The 16,088-nt window shown below is 52.7% G+C and overlaps 6 protein-coding genes and 2 non-coding genes across 8 annotated transcripts; 2 read left to right on the plus strand and 6 right to left on the minus strand.

The window, feature by feature from the left end:
• Window positions 1-288: 288 nt before the first annotated feature.
• BO70DRAFT_t153 lies at window positions 289-368 on the minus strand. Its single transcript has one exon. It is a non-coding gene; the product is annotated as a tRNA-Thr (tRNA).
• BO70DRAFT_403857 (GNAT family N-acetyltransferase) lies at window positions 310-1,350 on the minus strand (the record flags this gene model as incomplete). Its single annotated transcript, XM_025547050.1, has 3 exons — window positions 310-630; window positions 681-805; window positions 939-1,350. The coding sequence occupies 3 exons, from the start codon at window positions 1,348-1,350 to the stop codon at window positions 493-495; spliced, it is 675 nt and encodes a 224-aa protein (XP_025400018.1). The 3' UTR covers window positions 310-492.
• Window positions 1,351-1,751: 401 nt separating this feature from the next.
• BO70DRAFT_352390 (Dabb family protein) lies at window positions 1,752-2,226 on the minus strand (the record flags this gene model as incomplete). Its single annotated transcript, XM_025541793.1, has 3 exons — window positions 1,752-1,910; window positions 1,978-2,088; window positions 2,161-2,226. The coding sequence occupies 3 exons, from the start codon at window positions 2,224-2,226 to the stop codon at window positions 1,752-1,754; spliced, it is 336 nt and encodes a 111-aa protein (XP_025400019.1).
• Window positions 2,227-3,079: 853 nt separating this feature from the next.
• BO70DRAFT_379346 (zinc-binding alcohol dehydrogenase family protein) lies at window positions 3,080-4,127 on the plus strand (the record flags this gene model as incomplete). The annotated part of the gene is made up of 1 exon (XM_025545336.1): window positions 3,080-4,127. Exon 1 carries the CDS (start codon window positions 3,084-3,086, stop codon window positions 4,125-4,127), a length of 1,044 nt encoding a protein of 347 aa, XP_025400020.1. The 5' UTR covers window positions 3,080-3,083.
• A 2,708-nt stretch (window positions 4,128-6,835) lies between these two features.
• BO70DRAFT_352392 (uncharacterized protein) lies at window positions 6,836-8,113 on the minus strand (the record flags this gene model as incomplete). Its single annotated transcript, XM_025541794.1, has 1 exon — window positions 6,836-8,113. The coding sequence occupies one exon, from the start codon at window positions 8,111-8,113 to the stop codon at window positions 6,836-6,838; it is 1,278 nt and encodes a 425-aa protein (XP_025400021.1).
• A 1,795-nt stretch (window positions 8,114-9,908) lies between these two features.
• BO70DRAFT_428847 (uncharacterized protein) lies at window positions 9,909-10,624 on the minus strand (the record flags this gene model as incomplete). The annotated part of the gene is made up of 2 exons (XM_025548015.1): window positions 10,453-10,624; window positions 9,909-10,400 (listed from the first exon to the last, which is right to left on the minus strand). Exons 1-2 carry the CDS (start codon window positions 10,555-10,557, stop codon window positions 9,909-9,911), a joined length of 597 nt encoding a protein of 198 aa, XP_025400022.1. The 5' UTR covers window positions 10,558-10,624.
• Window positions 10,625-10,859: 235 nt separating this feature from the next.
• Window positions 10,860-10,931, plus strand: BO70DRAFT_t146. The gene has a single exon. It is a non-coding gene; the product is annotated as a tRNA-Arg (tRNA).
• A 383-nt stretch (window positions 10,932-11,314) lies between these two features.
• On the minus strand, window positions 11,315-13,628 carry BO70DRAFT_361679 (uncharacterized protein). The gene is made up of 3 exons (XM_025543096.1): window positions 13,485-13,628; window positions 11,672-13,393; window positions 11,315-11,577 (listed from the first exon to the last, which is right to left on the minus strand). Exon 2 carries the CDS (start codon window positions 13,383-13,385, stop codon window positions 11,679-11,681), a length of 1,707 nt encoding a protein of 568 aa, XP_025400023.1. The 5' UTR covers window positions 13,386-13,393; window positions 13,485-13,628; the 3' UTR covers window positions 11,315-11,577; window positions 11,672-11,678.
• Between the last annotated feature and the right edge of the window lie 2,460 nt (window positions 13,629-16,088).

Consider the following 16,088-nt stretch of genomic DNA (forward strand, 5'->3'; position numbering starts at 1 on the left):
TGTTCGTAGCTTACGGTTTTCTGAGAAGCATTGTTGATTGAGTTGGCTTACTGACTGGGCTTTCGTTTGGAATGACCTTTTGATGCGGTAGAGAGAAAAAAAAGATGACGATATCTGGATGCTTTATTCGGAGAAGTTGCATGGTTGACTCCCGCTTTAGAACCGCGGACCGCCTCGGGGCCATATCATTTAGCACTAACCAGTTCGAGCTAGTCATAGAGAAAAAGCCAGATGGTCTTTCTTCTCTTCCGTCCGCGCCCAAGACGAAAAAGAAAAAGAAAAAAAGAATGCCTCCACGCGGGATTGAACCGCGGACCTCTTCATGACCGGTATACGAGTGAAGCGCTCTACCACTGAGCTACAAAGGCCGTTCTTGTTGTAACTCAGCTCTGTCTACGGATTCTTCACCGCGTAATAGGTTTTGCTCAATTGATTCTCCCTCCTCAAAAGACCGAAGATCAATTTATACCATTTAGAATATTTCAAGACTAATTACGCATTTTTCTTAGGCTCCCGGATTAAGCCAACATGGGTATGAATGCCCTGACCACCGTACGGCTCCATGCCAATCGATACTCCCTCGCCAACTTGCTTAAAACCGTTTCGTTTGTATAGCTCGATCGCAGGGCCCTACGTCCCGTCAGGATATATAGAGTCGAGACCTCAATGAGACAACTTACATGCAAGTCGGTGTCCAAATAACAAGCAACGCCCTCTCGATCAGCCTCCTCGAACGGAGTCCGGATCAGTTTCGATGCTGCGCCGTGTCTCTGGTATTTGGGGTCGGTCGCAAGATTTCCACAGTCTATACATAACTCAGAACACGGCCACACTTATCCGAACCGGAAGGGTTCTGTACTTGTTTCGCCACAAGACAACTTTTTTTTCTCTTTCTTCTCTTTTTTTTTTTTTAACAAAAATAAGCGGGAAATACATACACCAATTCAACCACCTCGGGACACCCAGAATTCCCCTCCTCATTTCCTCGATCTTCGGCATCAAATCGTTCATGTAACTTGGCGGGCCCTCGGGGGCATCCACGGGCGGGAGTGTTTTTCTGCGCTCCTCGCGAACCCGCTCCTCCTTCTCCTCGGTGACCGGGAGAGCCCAACTGATGAAACTAACAGAATCACCAGATTCCAGATCACGGATGACCCAGTACCGTCGGTAAGGATGTGTGAGATCACGCTCGAACATCGTCGTCAGAAAGGCGAGTTGTTTTTTGGTCTCCTCTTCCGACGGCGTGGTCACCTTGCCCTCATTTTTGTCGTCGATGGAAGTCGAGAGGATCCTGGCGAGAGAGGGCGCATCGCATAGAGTTGGTTGGACGGGATCGGATAGTCGCATCATGGTGAGATACTCCGCGGTGGACAGACAAACGGCCGATGTGGTAGATACTAACCGTCAACGTTGCGCGTATGCTTGTAGCGGGGAGAGAATTTGAAGGGTTACACGGGTGCATTTATGTAGAGTACGCCGTTGTCTTATGTGGTGGCCTAAGCTCTAGTGCTTACATTTGCTGCATGGCGTCTTCCATGGAAGGGGTGACTGACTATCTTATCATGGCTTGGATTCGTCTGACCGTGTAGAAATTCCTTAGGCTAAGATCCTGAGATCCGAAAGTCAACTAAGATATGTAGCTAGCGAAATAGAATTTGAGTCATAGTAGAGCAGGTAGATAAGCCGGGAGGGGTAATCTTAGTGCATTCGCGTCTAGAAAATGTCGCCTAGAATCTAGATAGTGGCTTGATTTAGATAAGCTTGCCATCGATAAAATCAACCACTTGGACCTTGGCCAGATGCTCTTCCACATTCTGCACGACTCCGATGTGGGCTGGGTCCTTGTGCACGAAGTAGTCGCGGTCTTCGGTGTTTTCGAATACGGAGACGAATGCGTGGCTGATGCCGTTCTTTACGCATGGGTTAGTGAGGTGTGGCTTGATACATTAATGGCATTCTGTTGAAAAAGACATGTACCTGAAGGCTCTCGATCGAAACATCGGCGCCGGCTTTCATGGAGGCAATGTAGGGCTTGCCGGTCACGGGATGGATGCAGTTCCCGCGCAGCGCTTTGACTTGGCTTGCCACCTGTGTCAGAGAAACAGAAGGAGAACATTATTAGTGCCGAGTTTTGTAATTATCATTAACGAAAACACTCACATTCTCCTGGACCTCGGCGGTGACCTCGGGTTTGAATTGGAGGAGGACGATGTGAGTGACCTGCATTTTTGCTGTGGTTTGCGTCGGCCTGGAAAAAAGACAGGAAAATGATTCAAATTCCGTTATTCAGCGGAGAGATAGTGGCTTCAATTGAAATGATATTTGGACACTCAATTCTGGTCCAGATAGATACTTTAAATTCCCATCCTGCACCATATTTCCACACCCGGTCTCCGTCACGAATATGCCGCAAGATCTGATCTGTAAGCAGCATAGATATTTCTCGACGCGATTATGGGTCGGTCTCCGGATGACGTTCCAGAAAAAAAAAAATTAAGGGCATCAGACACCAATTATTCACTGAACTGAGACAGTACTAAGTGAAGTAGGGGGCATCTGGCCAGGGCTGTTGGGTGCAGCGGGATCTAAACCCCTTCGGGCAGGGCACAGACAGAAGCTTAAAGCAGGGACATCACCTTCCCAAAGTCCATTTCTTCACGGTTCTCAGGACCCATGGGTCAGCATTATCCATGACCTTAATTTTATATCGTCCCGGGGCTTAGAAAGCAATTCCAGGTGGGCCCATTTGCCCCGTCGGGATGTCTCAACCCCACCCGAAACCGTTCCACCCAAAGACTGGCGATACTTCTGATGGGCTCAAAAGGCAGGACTGGATCCATCCGTCCCACGAAAGTGTAGTGGATACTGGATTAAACGGATCCCCAACAAGAGCAAGACCGATGATCTCACACCGTCACAAAATGCATTTGTCATCGGTAAAACGGCATTTGTCATTTCTATCACGTTCTTGCTCTTTCGTGCCTCGCGACTTGCCAAAACCCATATAACCTCCCAGCAACCCCCTGACCTAACCCGCACCCAATTCACTCCCCTCCACCCACACAAAAATTCCAACCCCCACTATGCCTCAGAAAGCCATCATCGTCACCTCCCCCAAGCAGGGCGGCCTTGTCACCGACCGCGCCATCCCCACCCTCCGCGATGACTACATCCTCGTCAAGACGGTCAGCGTGGCCCTAAATCCCACAGACTGGAAACACATCGCCTTCCTGGCGCCCGAGGGCTCCCTGATCGGGTGCGACTACGCGGGTATCGTCGAAGAAGTCGGCAAGAACGTCAAGAAGCCCTTCAAGAAGGGCGACCGGATCACCGGGTTCGCCCACGGCGGAAACGCCGTGCAGCACGAAGACGGCACCTTCGCCGAGTACATCGTGGTGAAGGGCGACATCCAGATCCGGATCCCGGACAACCTCAGCTTCCAGGAAGCCGCAACCCTAGGCGTGGGCATCAGCACCGTCGGCCAGGGACTCTACCAGAGTCTGAAGCTTGCTCTCCCCACCCAGCCCACCAAGGAAGCCACCCCCATCCTCATCTACGGCGGTTCCACCGCAACCGGTGCGCTGGCTGTTCAATTCGCCAAACTCTCCGGCTACACCGTCCTGGCCACCTGCTCCCCCCACAACTTCGACATGGTCAAGAGTCTCGGCGCCGACGCCGTCTTCGACTACAAGGACCCCAAGTCTGTCGACGAGATCCGCAAGTACACCAACAACAACCTGAAGCTGGTGTTCGACACGATCTCCGTGGAAGCGAGTACCAAGTACTGCGACTCGGTGATCTCGGACGAGGGAGGCGACTACAGCGCGCTGTTGGCCGTGGGTATCGAGCGCGCGAATGTCAACGACCGCTGGACTCTGGGTTACACTATCGTTGGCGAGGAGTTCGTGTTCGGCAGCACCCCCTTCCCCGCGAAGCCCGAGGACAAGGAGTTCGCGGAGAAGTTCTGGGCTATCTCTGAGAAGCTCCTGGCGGAGGGCAAGATCAAGGTTCACCGGCCCAGTGTTCGTCCGGGGGGGTTGAAGGGCGTTTTGGAGGGGCTGGAGCTTCTCAAGGCCAATAAGGTTAGCGGCGAGAAGCTGGTGTACAATGTTTCCGAGACTCCTTGAGTGTTTGTTGATACGTGAGACCGTTCATGGGCGGCTTTTTTTGTATGTATGTAGTATTATTTTATTGATTGATTGAGTGTTACGAAGCAGAATGAAAGTGATTAGTGAACGTATTTTCTTACCTACTTTATGCTGCATGCTACTATATTGTATGTTGGTCGACTTCAAGGGAGCGTACTCTGCTGGAAATGGATGCATCCGATGACCTTACCCGTCCATGGCGCATTCATCTGACTCCCGAGAGTCATGATGACGGAAGGGCCGGAACAATGGCCCAAACTTGCAGAAGCCGCCGCCGTCTTGGCGCGGTGGGCCGGGCCCGCCCCGGCAGAGCGGACACTAAACCCCATCCGGCGGTGGCTGGTGGAGTGCCAGAGACGGGATTCATTCAGCCACTACAAAGTGAACGCTGGATTGACTTTGCCACAAGGGGATTATTCTCGCAGGGTAATTTTTGGGAGAGTGAAACCAGTCGAAGACTTGACGCGCCCCTCAGAAATTTTACGGAGCTACAAGGAGCCGAGGATGAAGGGTGGAACCAAGACCAAGTAGAGTGAATATCACGAATGACACTGTACTGGATTGTTGATAAAGAGAAAAAAGCATGAGTGGAAATAGGACAGGAGAGGAAACACTTCAAGCTCAAACATGGGCCTAATGCCCCATCGACAGATTGTGCATCGCACACCCTCCAGCCCTCCTCAAGCTGCAACAATTCGACTCCGGTAGCGGAGAGTATCTCCCATGGAAGGGATTCTCGACCCAGCTGCCATGAACTAAAGATAGAACAATAAATGTTCTACCAACTCCCGGGCGGGCATTCTTCATCTTCTTCTCCTTCCTCCTCCGCTCCGCTTTGGCCTCCTTCTCTGCCGCTTTCCTCGTGGCAGTGTCCTCCTGAATGGCTTCCCGCGCCGACTTCCACCCCCGTACTGCTTCCTTCAAATCATCTGACCCTTGCCAGGATTCTTGTCGCACAAGGCTTTCAACTCACCTTATTCTTCTCGGACACCCCGCTAGTACCACCGTCGGGTTCGACAGAGTCAGGGACACTCCTTTTCCGTCGACAGTGAAGCCAAGCTCCAGGGCCTTGTTAGCCCCGATGGCGTACGGGACGTGTGGTTTCTGATCTTCGATTTTCCGGGCTGTCGCTTGCAGCCCGGCTTGAAAGACCCCGCTGTTGAATGTATGCTGTGAATGGCCTTATTTTGACAGGTGGGAAGGCATTTGCTTGGCTGTCCGGGTAAAAGCGCAGTATTCGCTGCAACGTCTTGCAATGTCGAGCCAGTGAGTCTGGGAACATTTATCAGTAAGCGGTTTCGTTGAGTTTTGTCTTCGGCATCGGCCGCCTCGTTCAAGCATCGCCATGTCTCCAATTCATGCGTGGCAGACGAGAGTTGCCACTTTGACCATTTCCATGAAAGATCCAACAAGATACTATCCTCGAGGGCTCAAATGGTATGTCGAGCTTCGTCAAAGTAGCCCTTCCTGAGACCTTTGGGTCAAGTTGTCACGAAGCTCGACAACACCTTCCGCGATGGCCAAGCCTTCAGCGGCCGCCCGCGTCTCTCAGAAAACCGCGTAGTCTCCGAGTCGATTAAAGAAGCGGCACTGACGAATTCTTTCGCCCGTTTTGAGACGGTCGAATAGTCGACTGAAGTAATCTCCAAGTTGATGAACGAAGTGCTCAAGCTGATATTTTCCGACGGAGTTTGGAAGATGCCTTTAAGCTCAGGCGTCGAGGGCCCGTCGATCTCGGGAAGCGTTGCCTTCCCTTGTACGGGAGTTGAGTGATGGGGGTATATGTACCCATTTCAGCATTCCAATACTCAGACAGAGAATCTTATCTCTTTCTGGAAGCGAGAAGTGCTCGTTTAGTCTAAATTGTCAGCAAAGACAGGTGAGTGGTTTGGCAATCGCCTACCTGGAGCCCTATCTTCTCACCGAGACTCGTGCATGTGAGGGCGCTGCGTGTACAAGAGAGCTTGATGGTTGATGAGCTTGTTAAGCTTTGATAGACTTAAAATGCGAGAGCAAATATGCTTGGACTCGATGAAATGGCTAATTTTTAATGCGTAACGGGGGCTAAGATGGGCTTCATGTGCAGGAAGAAGTGTACATTTCTATCCACTAGGCTAAGCATCATGGAAGGCCATTTGGGAAGGTGCTGCCTGGTCAATTTCTGCCTGGGCAACGTAATCTCTTCATAACAAAAAGCTCATGATGACGCATCTACCGACTCAGATGGAAGTAGCGGCCGAGTTATAGGGTGGTTTGCTCTCATCAATACTTAAGTACTAGTATTGCTCATCCTTGCGTTTACTCAGTAGTAAAGCTTTTTATCTAGAAGTATTTACTGTAGATATTGATGGGATCTTTTGATATTTCTAAGAACGCAAGTTCAATACAATAACACAGCCCCCGGCAACTTCCAAGAGACAATGAACAGTTCAGAATTAGACTCGCGGCAACAACCATCCCATTTCATCCCAAATCCTCCGACCTAATCAGATAAATCCAATCTCATACACTTTGTGCAACCCAATCCATTTATGCAACTTAAGAGACCACCAAAATTTTTAACACGGCTATCCAGCGTCGACTCATTGTCAGACGATGCCATGTTTTAACAAAAGACTCGAGAAAAAATAATCATCCAACCCATTCAAAACAAAACATTCGCCAACCCCCCAAATACGACGCGACATTCAAACGGCCGCCTCGTCAGCATCCTCGTCCAACCTCTCAAACATTGAAAACCAACATCGCTCCTTCGCCCGACTCTCCAACGCCCACGCATTCTGCCCAGTCGTGCCCGAGACTTCCTCAATCATGTTCTGGAACCCAAAGTCCCGCGGCACCGGCTCCTGCATACCGAGTCTGTCCCGACACGCCTCCTCCTCCTGGACACGCGCCTGTGTGAACTCATAAATGCCATAATAGAAATATTTATACCATTTACGCGCATCGCACTGCACAGCGCAGAAGAAGTACGGGTCGCGGAACGTTGCCACGACGTAATGCAGACTCTTCAGCGTCTTGTATCTGAGCGACAGTTTGCTCAGTCTCGGGTCATGCACTGCGATAGTAGCAGGGTATTGCTCGATAGTGTGCATGGTCTTTCGCTGGTAAGGCGAGTCATACAGCAGTCTATCGGAGGTTTGGTACCAGTGGGCGAACCGGTCACGACGAAGGAGAGCAGCTGTGTTGCCCGGGAGGCCGTCCATGCTGGTTTCGAGAAAGAAATCCGTGTCTGCAATCCAAGTAGGTAAGGAATCGAACAGACGCGTGATTTCCCTATATTTAGGGTTGCTGCTGAGAGGGCAACCGTTCCCTTCAAGGCACCCGTTGTTGGCGATAAAGTTACCGCCGTATCGGAGAAAGTCCCAGCCAGGGGATTTGCGCAGTGCGCGCGAGCTGGAGGTAACTTTGCAAGTTTCGACCCGGGTCAGACGGCAAAACGGGAGAAAAGCTATGATGAAATCAGGGAGCGGATGACCTGGGTATGTAATACTCTCAGTCATGATCCCATCTGCTTCCCATTTCTGCTCGTCACGATCATGCAAACGAATGTTGACCTGGGGTCGGCGATGCTTCGCACGGTTCAGGATGTCAACGAGGGACTGTGCTTTCTGCCAAAGCAGAATAATCTCGCCTGGCTCCTTGGGGTCTGGCGCGTAGATGTTCACGAAAAGCTTGATCTTCTCGTATGAGAGCATCCAGAACCGTTTCCATTTCTTTCGCCCCTCGGGCTGCCTCAGATCCCATGACAGGCGTAGTCGTCGACACCGGAAGGTCAGCCATGGGTCCTCGTATCGAGACGACATGTCTATATCGAACGTGGAGTATAGACGGTCGGCGATGTCTTCGTATATTCCTCGGCATGTTTGGAGGAATGCGGGTGCCCCGTCTGATAGCAGGTTTTCCCAGATCAGGAGGCGAATCTCGACCGGGAGAATCCCGAAATCGCCCATGGGGGAGGCCATCGTCTCTTGTTCTTGGTTATCGTGAATGGTCTCGTAGAGTCGAGGTTTAGAGTGTAAATGGATGGTATGGATAATGTTTTGATGAAGAGGATAGATATATGATATGAATAGAGTACTTTGATGAAGATAGTGCTAAGGATAGTAGTAGAGTGCGAGATGAGAGTGAGAGAGAGTGGAATGGAGTGGGAGTATGTGAGAGAGAGGAGGGTATTATATAGTGTTAAGAAACAGTGAATAGGAAGAACGGGAGTGAGGGATATTTAGTAAGGTGAAGAGGTTTTCCCATTTCTTGACGGATAACAGCATCATGAAGTCATAACAGATAGTTATGAGGTAAATATCGTATAAGGCTCATAGATACAGCTTTACAAAGTTGGAAAGCTAATAAATCACCAGTATCTACGCTAGTTATGGCGGATACTGAAAGAGGAAGGAAGAGGTAGCCACTGGCAGGTGGCATTCACTGACAGGCACACTCTTTCCCTGTTTATCATCTTGTTGTATTCAGGCAACAGGTAGTCGAGTCACGGTATCCCTACCTATACTATAGCTTTGGAGCCACAGAGCTAGCCAAACATGCCAAACCCTTCTGCTTGAGCTTAGTATATGGATACCGTGGCAGCTGACAGGGGCGCTTCGCCACTAAAAATGCATCTGAGATGCATTAGCCCAAACACCAGCGCTTGCCTGAGTTTAGCTTACAGCTGCTATCTCAGCAATCGAATACATAAACCATGTACGCACTAAGGCTAGTAGGTCGACCCCCCCAGAGCTCCTAGGCTATTTAAGCGGCTGAAGCCCGATCATCCCCGGCTGGAGAGCTGCTTCCTCTAGCCAAGGTCTACCGCAGCCACATAGAGAGCCCCCAGCTCCTTCCTTTCCTCGTCATCGTTCACACTACAAGGGCCTTTGACTGCGAGACCGTCGAAGACCTGGACAAGATTCACGAGGTTGAGGAACCGACCGGATATGGTCCCGAAAACCGAATCCTCCCAGGAACCCGGTTCGACTTTGACAAAATCTCCGTCTGGCTCAGGGACATCGGCTCCTTGCAGACGCATTTTGCAAACAAGCATCGCCAGCTAGGCGTTGTCCGGAAGATTATCACCACCCTCAAACGAAGACCTTGGGGGTGGAGGTGCCCACGTATCCAGCAGTCATGATAAACCTTGCGAGGGACTGCCCATATTGATCAGCATCATCAACACGCTCGAGGACTATATCTCAAACCTGGAAGAAAGGACCGGACGCTCATCTCCATCTCAAGTTCATCTCTCCCTCCAAACACCATATACACAACTCGCAAAGATCAGCTGTTCGCCCTACTCATGCACGAAAACGCCTCAGTGAACACCGATCTCGCGCAGTCCAGTGTCAAAATCGCAGAAGCGTCCCAAAGGGACAGTTCATCTATGAGGGCCATCACCATTCTGACCATGGCGTTTCTCCCCGCGTCTTTTTTTGCAACGCTGTTCACGATTCCCACTCTGAATTGGGATGCAGAAGACGTTATATCGGGGAGGTTCTGGGTCTACTGGGTTTTTACAATCCCCGCAACGGCTTTGATATTTATCATGTGGATTATTATAACGAGTGAGGAACCGATCTTGGATTGTCTGAGGGGGTGGTTGGGTACGGAGCCGAAGACGAAAGATGAGGAGGAGGCTTGATCTTTAAAGGTTTGATACAATACGAAATACCTACACTAGTTTAGTATCTTACACAGTTGAACCACATTCCTTCCGCTAAATCCATCCCAATATCTCCCCGCCAAAGTCTCAATCAACCCACTATATCAATCGAACAAATTCCAAAACCGCGTCCACACCCCCATCTCCGCCGCCGATATCCCACGCGCATAGAGCTCCGTCCACTCCCAAAACCTCAACGCATCCGGCGCTCCCTCTGCCCTTTTCCATTCCTCGCGCGGAGGAAACGGCGACTTATCGAGCACCAACCGCAAGGTGAAGCGTCTAGAATCTCTCGTGCTCACGGCATACATCCTATCGGACTGGGTGAGGAGTACCCCTTTCTCAATTCTGACTGTGTACATCTTCGGCTCGAATGCCTTCTCGGTGAGTAGACATTCGTTGATCCTGTAATGCGGCAGTTCGCGACCAGGGATGCGGCGTTTCGTGAGCGTCATTTCGATGTCGAATTCGGTGATTACTTGTGGCTTTCTGGAAGTGGTATGAGAATTGAATACCTGCTGTAAGACTTCGGAACTTGGGAGCTTCCAGTCGAATTCTGCTGCGATCCAGACGTTCAGCTCTTGTCGACATATTAGCTATGGCTTTGTCAGATGGAGATCCTTGAGGCTGCAGGCAGATGATACAAACTGTGCCGGTGCCATTATCGTTGAATTCAATCTGGCTGTGTTCGTTTGAGTCCCAGATCCAGGGTCCTGAGAATAGGATGGATTGGAGAGTCTCAAGCTCGCTCATTTTGGTCGGTTCGCCTTGTGTTCTTGGTGGTGGCCTTCGATGTCGTGGAGGTATTCCACTTGGCAACTTGTTTCGGGTGTCAGGTACGGTGCTGTGGAGTTGGTTTCGGACTGAGGGGTGGTTTGGAACTCACGTACCAGTGTAGAAAGGGATGGTGTGGCCTGATTGAAAACAAAAGAATGACGCTGAAGGTAGCTGGTTAATCGCTCAGCCTTACGAGCTCGGCGGACTTAAAGTAATCTGTTAGCGTTAAAGATTGCTTAGGGCTATATAACACAAGTACAGCGAAATACATATCGACCGGCCTGCTGGCCCAATGGTAAGGCGCTTGACTACGGATCAAGAGATTGCAGGTTCGAATCCTGCGTAGGTCATTTCTTTTTGCTTTTTGGTTTTCTTGCCGGTGGACGGTGGGTGGGTGAGTGGAGCATGGCGGAGTGGAGTCTATCCGGGAGGCCATTGAAGGTGGATGATGAACGCTGATCTGCCTCGGTTCCGTTACGAACATCACTCGATATTGGGGAAATGAAACCTCGGAGTAAATGACCTCCATCACATGGAAGTCTCAGTTTTTTTTTTGTTTGCTTGTGATGGACATAATCGCGTCGATTCTATGTAGAGAAAGCCTTTTGGCTTTAAAGTGTTGATTTAAGGATTTGTAAAGGGCTGCAAATTGATGATCAGCGCATACTTGTTCGAACTATTCGAACATGAAAACGGCGATTTCCTACAAGAGACGACGAAGAAGGCGAAATATGAAGCAATAACAGGCATGAATTCTAATTATCAATATAGCGGACTGGTAGCCTGTATCATAACTTAAACTCACAGCAAGTTCTCAACGAATGACAAATATTAGACAAGTATAATCATGAACGAATGACAGCAATGAAAAACCCCCATCCTTTCCTTCCCTCAATTCCTCAATGAATCATTTTGTTGGATCAATCGATTCCCATGGACGCAAGGACCATCACTCGCGTGTCGTGTATGTGTTGTAGTGAGACGACTTCGAAATGCCTGAGCAGGAGAGAAATGATCAGTGAGATGCATCAAAAGAGAAAGATTTAGAAGAGGAAGAAGAAGAAGAAGAAGAAGAAGAAGAAGAACACACCTATCATCTAGGCAGAGAAGCTGAAGGCAGCAGTAGCCTGCGCCTCAGCGCTAGCAGAGGCCTCAGCACTAAGACTAGCGGCGGCATCAGCACTAGCGGAGGCATCAGCGCTTGCATTGGCGCTGGCATTCGCGCTAGCAGAGGCATCTGCCGAGGCATCGGCGCTCGCATCAGCACTCCCCGATGCATCTGCTCCGATATCAGCTCCAGAGTCGCCGTTGCCGCCAGTGCTGCCGGAAGCCGTGATCGATCCGCTGGCACCGCCGCCGGGGAAACTGACGCTGGTAGTAGCACTGATCCAAGTGGTGGTGGCAGAGGGGACATCAGCAGTGGTGGGAGAGACGCCGACATCGCCGGAGCCAGAGCCGGAAACATCGCCAGAGCCAGAGCCGGAAACATCGCCGGAAGCACCGCCGGAGCCAGAGCCAGAAACGTCGCCAGAAGCACCGCCGGAGCCAGAGCCGGAGACATCACCAGACCCGGAGCCACCGAGACCAGCACCGAGACCAGCAGAGCCGGAGCCACTGAGACCAGCGGAGCCAGAGGCACCAGCACCAGCACCGCCAGTGCCAGTGGCACCGACGCCAGCAGTTCCAGAGCCACCAAGACCAGCACCGAGACCAGCAGAGCCGGAGCCACTGAGACCAGCAGAGCCAGAGGCACCAGCACCAGCGCTACCAGTGCCGGAGCCACCGAGACCAGCACCGAGGCCAGCAGAGCCACCGAGGCCAGCGGAGCCACCGAGACCAGCAGAGCCGGAGGCACCAGCACCGGCAGAGCCAGTACCAGAGCCGCCGAGACCAGCACCAAGACCAGCAGAGCCAGAGCCCCCGAGACCAGCAGAGCCAGAGGCACCAGCACCAGCACCGCCAGTGCCAGTGGCACCGACGCCAGCAGTTCCAGAGCCACCGAGACCGGCACCGGCGCCGAGGCCAGCAGAGGCACCGAGACCAGCAGATCCGGAAGCACCGGCACCAGCGGAGCCAGTACCGGAGCCACCAAGGCCAGCGCCGAGGCCAGCAGAGCCGCCAAGGCCAGCGGAGCCGCCCAGACCAGCGGAGGCACCGAGGCCAGCGCCGCCAGAGGCACCAGCACCAGCAGCACCAGTGCCGGAAGCACCGAGACCAGCAGAGCCGGAGCCGCCCAGACCGGCACCTAGACCGGCGGAGCCGCCCAGACCAGCGGAGCCCGAGGCACCAGCGCCAGCGGAACCAGTGCCGGAGCCGCCGAGGCCAGCGCCGAGGCCAGCGCCGAGACCAGCGGAGCCAGAGCCGCCGAGACCAGCAGATCCGGAAGCGCCAGCACCAGCGGAGCCAGTACCAGAGCCACCGAGGCCAGCGCCCAGACCAGCGGAGCCACCAAGGTTAGCACTGCCAGAGCCACCGAGGCTAGCACCAAGGCCAGCGCCAGCGCCTCCGGAAGCACCAGCACCAGCAGCGCCAGTGGCACTGGCACCGCCACCAAGGCCGAGAGCAGCACCGAGATCAGCTCCCAGACCACCAGAGGCACCGGCACCAGCGCCGGCGCTGCCACTACCGCTGCCACCAAGACCAAGGCTGGCACCCAGGTCCGCACTGCCGCTGCCGCTGCCGCCAAGCCCACCGAGGAGGCTACCAGCGCCGCTGAGGAAGGGAAGAAGGCAGGGGATGGGGAAGGCGGAGACGGTGACCGTAGTCGCGAGGGCGGCGGTCGAGAGTTTGGAAACGCGAACCATTTTGAATTCTGCTTGGTCAGTCAGTGGCTGAACCTTTGCTCGCGGGGGAAGTCGAATAGGTGGGTGGATGGATGGCTGGGCTGGGGCTGAAGTGCGTACCTTGTCGAAAACCGGAATCGAGAAGAAACGAGAGGAGAACAAACTGTGAGAAACTGGAAAAACGGAGAGAAGCGCAGCGCCGCAGGCGATTTGCAAAAGGAAATAAGAGACAAAGAAAGACGGTTGAGGGAGGAGAAGGATGAGGAGAATGAGGATGGAAGAAAAAAGTCACTGGAACGACGGAAGTTCGGTGGCTATATATGCATTTTCTGAAGCATGAGTCGACAGGTGAGAGACATGGTTCCGTGCCCTCGGGGATAGGGGCATGAAACCGCGGGTGTTTGGGTCCAGGCTTCTTGTCAGTGTGATGGTTCTAAGAAAAGCAGCCCGAAGACGGATGCGGTAATGGGTATACGGAAAGATGGGATCGGGAAGCTGCCAAGGTTTGGAAAAAAAACCCTGGGACTGAACCATGAAGGGGCGTCTCAGACGTGCACGGGCGGATGCGAGTGGGGATTTGGCGCGGGATGGATCAGATCGCGTTGCTATACTTGTCTACGGGGTCGAGCTAGGGCAGGCGCACTGTTCACGGGGAACACCAGGCTATCACCAACGGGGATGCAAAGTGCCTATTCAGGAAGGGAATCTCGGCTCGCAGACAGTCCGGCGTCGCTGCGTCGAAACACACTAGACTCCAGAGACCCGGATATCCAGCCAGACTGCCGGAGGGTTGTGCTACGGGGACGGGGAAGCCGGCCAATGCGTGGAAGATGATCGCTCGGGTGCGATGTGAACCTGGCAGGACTCCCGTCCGGTAGACAAGCCTTAATAGAGCCAATTTCGAGTTTGGGTCAGGAACGGGTGGTCTGGGTAGCAAGCGAGATGAAGAGCTGCTCGCTGGTGACCAATTCTGCGTCGCGCCGGATAAAATTTAAAGATGCCTGCTGGACGGCCAGGAAGGGGACGGGCCAGTTCCCAGTGCAAGTGTATCACGATCGAGACCCCTGCTGGGTGGATCCACATTGCCTGTTTTGAATTCTCCCGAATATGGGGGGATCTTCTGCGCCGGCTCAGATCCTTGGTTCTCCCGAGCGTTGCGGGCATTTTGGACTTAGGGCTGGTCGGTATTGTTCGATCGCGTTTACATTTGTTCCTTTACTTGTCTTCTCCAACATCTATCAAAGCCCCCTTCATCATTATCACATTTCTTCTACTCAGTCCATCGCCTGTTGTTGATGTGGATGTGGATGTGGATTCGATGGCCCCGTTCCCCTGATCCCAGGGCGGGTAGAGTTGCTTAGCGGCCGCGGTTTCGAGCCAACCCTAAATCGTCTCATCCTGAAACCCCACCGTTCACGCTCAACTTTGGGGTGATCAATCACAACCATCGCAGCCCTCGGGCCCCTGTCTACCATCCCCCAAGCGGCAGTAGTGTCCGTCGCCAGGGCAAATAGTGCCTGTGCTAGAGCGCTAGAAGCCTCAGGCCCTCCAGCCCCCAAGCAACCGAACCCACGAACCCTGAAGCAGCCTAAATGCCTCGAAGCCCAATCATCTTCCGCAGCGATCGGATGCCCCTGAACTCTCTTCCCTGAATCCATCCTTCCGAAGCTTAGCCCGCAACAGAATCTGGTTAGAGCAGAAGGCATTCTTCCCATTGCTCCCTAGTCGGAAGTCCGTGCCGGCACGGGTTGGGGTTTCTTCCTAATTCCGAGGACACCCACCCCCTGCAGTGGTCTGCACGCCATCCTGCTCGGGTTTCATCGCCCTGCTTTGGGATGGGAGCAGCAGGGGGAAGGCGGGATGTTCCATCCACCGTCCCCATCGCGGAATTCAAGAATAGAAACATCCCCCTCATGTCGTCCCGGCTCGTGTGGTGGGACGGTGATATTGGCTCATGCGATCGCGTAAAACTCCGCGATGGTGGTGGAAAATGATGTGTCCGATGATGCGATTCATTGATGCGAAGAGTCGGTGAGCGGTGGCTTGGATGGGGGAGGTTGCACGGACGAGGAGTCGGGGTGCTTGGATGGCCATGTCTTTGGGGTTTGTTTCATGGGTGGGAACTTCTTACATGCGATCTTGCTGCTCAGGTGCTTTTGGGGATGTAAATCCTGTTTGCACAGACCAACTTCGAGTGCAGGAATTTCGAGAAAAGAGCACGATATGGAGGTGTTATTCAGCGGCGACTCGAAATCCGAAAGAGACCAAGCGGGATAGACTGGAAGTAAACCGCCCAGATCAAGAACTAACTCGGTCCGAGGGGCCTAGATCTCGCGGTGGCAAGTCTTGAGAGGGTCTTCGGTAGGGTCAATAGAGATCATCGCGATAACTACCGACATTCAAGTGTCGACCCCATTTCTAGGCCGTCCCGACGGACTGAACATACATGCTTGCGGCAAACTATACCACCCAATTGTCTGTATCATGGATGGCTGGGGATTTTCGAGAGATCACATTTTTATTTGCTCACAAACCTCTCAACACTGATTCCTGGGTGGGATCGACCATGGTGGCTTATCAATCATTTTGTGTCTTTGGGATTGGAATATCAAGATTTATCCTGCTTATGGCAAGTTATTGACATTTCTCCGGTTGACACTGGGTAGATTTGGTCGCAGACACAGGCAGAGAGACACTCGGGAAGGAGTCGATGGAGATGGATGG

This window comes from Aspergillus heteromorphus (assembly GCF_003184545.1).
Source record: "Aspergillus heteromorphus CBS 117.55 chromosome Unknown BO70scaffold_10, whole genome shotgun sequence".
NCBI lineage: Eukaryota > Fungi > Ascomycota > Eurotiomycetes > Eurotiales > Aspergillaceae > Aspergillus > Aspergillus heteromorphus.

What these genes read in the sequence shown, in the direction of transcription:
- BO70DRAFT_361679 (XM_025543096.1), bottom strand. Translation starts at nt 13,385, where the DNA reads ATGGTTCGCGTTTCCAAACTCTCGACCGCCGCCCTCGCGACTACGGTC.